Raw genomic sequence first — 6,755 nt, forward strand, 5'->3', positions numbered from 1 at the left:
TTCGTAAATATTTACAATTTTTTGTAAATCTTATGGCTAGTAAAAAACTGTCTGTAAAAATATCGTATAAAGATATAAACACTTCAAAATTCTTATATATCTTACGAGAATATGTTACGAACTTTACAATTTTGTTTAGAATTTAAATGTCAAAGAAGTAAAGGCATAAATGTCAAAGAAATAATAACAGGATTAATACGTGTATATATCTTAAAATATTATATATTTAAAAATCTAAATACATATATATATATATATATATTATATAAAATTTAAATTCATATATAATAAAGCATATAGAAAATTATACAAATTTTACTTAAGACATCTTTTTAAGTTTTCATGTATTTTACTGTTTCGACGACAATTATTTACGCATGACCATGGATTACGTATTAGATGTACAATTTTGCTTCCGCCGTTTTCCTATAGATGGCTTTAGCGGTAAGTAGTGATCGAAATAAATAGATCATAGACGTCATACAATAAACTTGGACATCTGTCAACATAACCCCATAGAAACATTAGTCGATTTGTGTCTGCATCATAAAGTTATTCTCGATTGAAAATGTCAGTTTACGAGCCAAATTCTCGTCATTTGCGGGAGGTTTTAATTTTTTGCTTCAATATGAAGAAATCTGAGGCTCATCGAAAGCTCTCAAATACTTATGGTGAGGCCGCTCATAGTGAAAGAACGTGTCGTGAGTGGTTTCAACGCTTCAAGAACGATGATTTTGACGTCATACTCTGTATTTGGTGGGACTAGCTCGGCGTAGTGTATTATGAACTGTTAAAACCGACTGAAACAATCACAGGCGATCGATATCGAACGCAATGATGCGTTTGAGCCGAGCATTGAAAGACAAACGGCCGCAATACAACGAGAGACACGAAAAAATGATTTTGCAGCATGACAACGCTCGACCTCATGTTGCGAAAGTGGTCAAGACATATTTGAAACGTTGAAATGGGAAGTCCTACCCCATATTCTCCCTCCGCCGTATTCTCCAGACGTTGCTCCCTCTGACTATCACTTGTTTCCATCAATGGCATACGACCTGGCTGACCAGCACTTCTTTATGAAGAAGTAAAGTAGTCTTATGAAGAAGTAAAAAATTGGATCGATTCGTGGATAGCCTCAAAAGATGACCAGTTTTTTTCGCGGGATTCGTACGCTACCCGAAAGATGAGAGAAAATAGTGGTCAGCGATGGACAATATTTTGAATCATAAATGTATAACCAGTTTTTTACAATAAAGCCTCGAATTTCGGAAAAAAAAACGGCGGAAGCAAAGTTGTATACCTAATATATATGGTAGCATTAATAATTAATTCTCAAAAATGATATATTGTAATATGATTTTATTATATATTTACACATTTTATTTTATTATATATTTACACATGGTTGAATTCGTAAAAAAATAATTTTTAATTTTATTTTTAAAAAATTGAAATTTAAGAAAATTATGGGTGATGGAGATATTTTATTAAACAAAAAAATAAACAAAATTTTTTTTATCTGTAATTTTAAAGTACTTTGGAAATCATTTTGTTTAAAAAATTTTTTTCTATCTTTTATACTTCCGATATTCACCTTGAAGGAAAAATATCGTTTTTTTTTAAGGGGTGTTTCATCCCTTAAACATAAGAATTAGCGCACGTATAAAAAAATACATGTCTCTTAGATTTTTATGTTTAATAATATGGAGAATCAAATCGGTTCCAAACAGTTGTGAAACTGTTAAAAAAACCTTTAAAAAAATTCCTTATAAAAATTTCTTCCCTTATAAAAAATGGTTAAAATTCTCATTTCTGAAATTTTTTGTCGTAGCATAGACTTCACCTCACAAACTTCTTAGCATAGACTTCACCTCACAAACTTGTATTAATGCCTATACTTTAATCTTGGATTGAAAAAGGATTTTCAGTAAGAGAACAGTAATTGTTATACAAAGATTACATAGTTCAGTCGATAATACAGACGACTTTAGGATTCTCTTAAGTCTAGAATTCAGAATTACTCATTTCAATGGGAAATATAGTGACCGCAAAAGTCATTCGCGATGTTTAATGCGTAAAAAAATTTGTTTTTTCTTTTTCGTATGTTTTACTATCTCGCTAAAAAAATTAAATTATTTTCGAGCCCGAGTTTCAGTAAAGACATCTTCAAATTTTGAAGAAAACATGGAAAAGAGCTTCTTAATTGCCATATTCAGAAAACTGAAAAGTATATATTATAATTTTTTTATTTTAAGAAGTAAACCAGTTTTATATTTGTATATATAATGATTTTTTATTTTTGCCGATTACTGTATTTCAAAGAAATTCTATGAATTAGATCATTCCCAACATTTTGCTCATGAGATAACGCTTCTACGTATCTCGTTAAATGAGATAGAAAAAATTAAAAAAAGAAGTGGCATTAAATTTTTGCTCATGATTTACTCCAGTTCTTGATTTAATTCTAGCATTTAGATTTATCTATTTTTTTCTTGTATTCTTTCTTTTGTTTAACGAGATAATGAAAGGGTAAAAGCGTTTAGATCGCGAGAAAAGTATTGAACAGGCCTGAATTAGATAAATAATTGTGTCAAAAATTAAGTATTTTCTTCTAATTTAAAAAATATATATCCCGACTCTATTTCTGTCCGCATTATAAAAATTAAATTTGTTGTAGAGGAAGGTCGCTGATATCGATATATCACTTCATTTTTAGATAATATTTCTTAAACAAACAAAAGCTAAAAATAAAATTTTAGAAATATAAATACAAACTAGCAAGTATTTTCTATCAACAATAACATAGCAATTTTTATTTTACAATTTTGCAATAATTAACTTTTTGGTAAGATAAAAGTAAGTGTTTGACAAAATTGTCCTCAAAATGGATATAGTAAACAGTAATGCCACATATTCATATTCTTCTTTGTTCTCACAGAAATTATTAATACAAAATATCATGTGAATGTAAATAACATTTCTAGAATCTTTTCGTTTCGGTATAAGATGTTTTTTGTTTATTTATATACATACTTCATGCAAGACATAAACGTGTAATGCGAATTTTTTTCTTAGTTTTCCTACAAATATAAAATTAATTGTCTTTAGATCCGATAGGGACACACTGAATATTATGTTAGCTTATATTTTAAGGACAAGTTTACGATGCACCTCGATTTTATATTTAAAACTGTATCATAAAGGAAATAAGAAAGAAAGAAATATTAATAAGACTTTATAAAACTACAAACATCTACAACGACATAATATTATAAAAAATATATTATAAATATGTCATTTAAACTATTTAAATAGCTATTTAAATTATTTAAACTATGCAATTTGTAAAAGAAAAATTTTATTTTTGTGTCTTTTAATTTCGTTTTTAGCTGATTTTGTATTGTAGAAATAAATCACAAATATTATATATGAATTACAAGTTTTTACTTCGTTGACCATGTTTTATTAATAATTTACAATATTGTCCGAAAAATAAAGTACAATAATTCACGAGCAATAAAGGAATATCTTTTGGGAAACTTATGCATCATTTGCAATTTTCCTTTATTATTACAAACAATTAAACTTGAATGACTTTAATTTAATATTAAATTCTCAACAAGAGAAATACTATTTTCTGCAGAATATTTTACCTTATAGAAATTAAATATATAATTTTCAGTTCTAAAAGAAGATATTTTGAAGATGATAACATTATATTTTAACCAATAAGAAATAAATGCATTTAAGGGTCCAACTGGATCTTATGCTTGTATAACTCTGTATGAATTTATATACCGAGTATGTAGTCCTTTAAATTGCGCGCCGAAATTTTTTGGTCTTAAAGTTTCAAAAACGAAAAATCATTTCAGTACGCAGTTTAAAGGACTATATAGTATATATAAATTTATATACATACGTAATATAAAATTACAAAATTATACAAGCACATAAAATCCAATTAGACTGTTAAAGGCATTTATTTTCTATTAATTGTGTTTTCACATGTACAGTTCTATGAGATTTAAGATGATTCTTTAAATCGAGCTACCATAGAAATGTCTAATTTCTTTATATAATAAAGTTGAAGTATCGGAATTGACATATGCAAAATTCTAGATTAACGTAGATTAACGATGAAATAAAAGAGGAAAAAATGTTGAAAATGTATTTTTCACATATAATTTATTGTTAGTGACGGATAAAGCTCACAGATGCATCTTTGATTAAACTGCACAAATCTCACCATAGACTTTTCTCAAAAATGAGATTATAATCATTTAAAAAATTATGATTTTAATGATCACAAAAAAATAATAGGTCAACAGACATTCTGGAAAGATATTTACGTGCATAAATTTGCATATAAATTCCTCGAAAAGTAAACATAATCGCGTTCAGCAGATACATGGCGCGATTCCATGGCGGAACGTATGCGGAATTGGCGAAATGCTCGTGATTGGTTAGACTTGTTTTACATTCGTTCCGCCGATTCTATCCGCAAGTTTCTTTATTTTATGCGCACGCAATGTATGAAATGGTACAGAATGGCCGGAATTGTGAGATTTTACAAAGAAGATAAAATGTCGAAAACTTCAGCTAAAAACTTCAAATAATTGAAATAGCATTCTAAAATAATCCACATATTTTTCTCTATCTTCGATCAGCATTTCTTTTTATAGGATTGTCACTCGCTTCTTGTTATAATCTCTTTTCACTAAATATAGATCGCACTCAATATTTTCATTTTTTATTTTTATTTCTTTTTGCAAGTTTATATAATACATATTATAACTTTGCAATCTTGCGGCGCAACTCCTTCTTTTTAAATACATAAACACTATATTAATGAGTTTAATAATCTGCAAATAATATAAAACAAGTTTTCCAAATCTATATTCTTTTAAAAATTAATAATTGGTTTATTTAAAATACCATTAACCGAATAAGTTATTTTCAACTGAATAAGATTTGTAGAGTTTTGAATTGGATTTCTTGAATTTTGATAATATATACATCATATACACGTATGATTCCGGTCCGCATGAGTTCGTTTCCTTGTGTCTCTCATGGTGCGGGAAAATGCAGAAACATAATCTGCGAGCCAATAATATAACTGTTCCTATAGATACAACAGAGGGGTTTATGGATAAGATCTCTTGTGATTGGATACAATTACCGCTTTTACTAGTTTACTAGTTTAGCTCCAGGGAACATAAGAAAATATGTTGATACAATTGACGGAACCCTTGCGATTGGACGGATATCGTTCTAATTTCGCATTGCGCATACGTTCTGCATCATAGGATTGCACTAACTGTTACAGAGCAGATCCGTGAGCGCTTGCTGTTAATATTAGATGATCTGAAAGAATACACAATACCAGCAGCAAGCGCTCACAGTCCGCTCCGCAACAGTTGAATCTGCTGAACGCGATCAATCTTATCATGTTTTCAATGAAGATGCATCTCTTAATTGTCATATGTTCTATTCTATTTCATTAAGATATAAACGTAGTTTTAATATTTTAACCAAATCATACAGATTGGCAATACACAGCTCTCTCAAATATTTAATTTAGAACAAATTAGGAATGCATCGGATCGTGAAATTATCCGTGGATATCCGAAAAAAATGTAACATCAGATATCCGATATCTATTTAGATATCCGGGAAGGTTCTTTGAGTTGAACACTCGATATTTTTCGGATATCGAATTCCAGGACAATGTCTAAAAAAAAAGTTCAAGATCAAAAAAAGAAAAGGGAAAGGAAAAAATAATGATTACAATTTTAATGTTATCATCCGAGTTTGATTATATAAAGGTGATAACTGTAGAAAAAGAAATTGTAATTTTGCAGCAATATAAAATATTGTAGCATTATGCATTTATTTATAGAACATTTATAAAACATTTATATAATAAAAAATCAACAATTTAATGATATAAAATTTCAACTGGATATATTCTCGAATATTAATGATATCCAACAGTTTCCAGTCAGATAGTAAAAAAGTAATAGCGAATACTGTTCGAATATCTGGTGCATCCCTAGAACAAATTACTACATATTTATATTATAAAATTAATATGAATATCATTTAAGTTGTGTAAAATATATAATATTACAACTTTTTAAGACATTAAATATTATACCCATTATTGCAGATCTGACGGCACGCTTATCCTGGATAAATTGGGAAAATTTGGGAGTGAATCCAAATCGTCGATCGGTACTTACTACTCTGGCACTGACAACCGACAATATGAATTAAATACTGATAACATTTTGGAATTTTCTTTTCTTTGTAAATATCTTTATGATAGGAAAAAAGAAAGAAAGAAAGGAAATGCTAAAGATTTTCGCGATCACATTTTAGTTAACGTGCAATACAAGCGACAAATATATTCAGTATCTATGTGTACATGTATAAGATATAGTACAATTTAGTATTTGCTTTGAAATAAAATCGATGCTGTTCGAGACTCTTGGCTATATGTATTTTTAATAATGCCAATCAGAACTTATATTTTATTTAAGGAGATTTTCACATTTAATGAAATATAAAACAAGTCCGTAACGTATATGTAATACAAAGATTAATTATACTAATAATATCTAGAAAACATTTCATTGATTTTTACCGTATCATTTGGAAAATATCTAATTCTAAATAATTGGAATTTTACATTATGTATACGCAAAACTTTACACCATAAATATTTTTTCTTAATTTGAGACATTATGTAT

General features: G+C 28.3%; 1 protein-coding gene across 1 annotated transcript in view; it reads left to right on the forward strand.

Moving 5' to 3' along the window:
- Positions 1-6,279, forward strand: part of LOC108686419 — a 127,276-nt gene extending 120,997 nt beyond the window's left edge. The window contains exon 6 of the mRNA XM_018191722.1: positions 6,173-6,279. Coding sequence (XP_018047211.1) covers positions 6,173-6,279 — 107 coding nt within the window. The remainder of the gene's footprint in view (positions 1-6,172) is intronic.
- Positions 6,280-6,755: the final 476 nt, after the last annotated feature.

Source organism: Atta colombica, unplaced genomic scaffold (genome assembly GCF_001594045.1).
Source record: "Atta colombica isolate Treedump-2 unplaced genomic scaffold, Acol1.0 scaffold18, whole genome shotgun sequence".
Classification (NCBI taxonomy): Eukaryota; Metazoa; Arthropoda; class Insecta; order Hymenoptera; family Formicidae; genus Atta; species Atta colombica.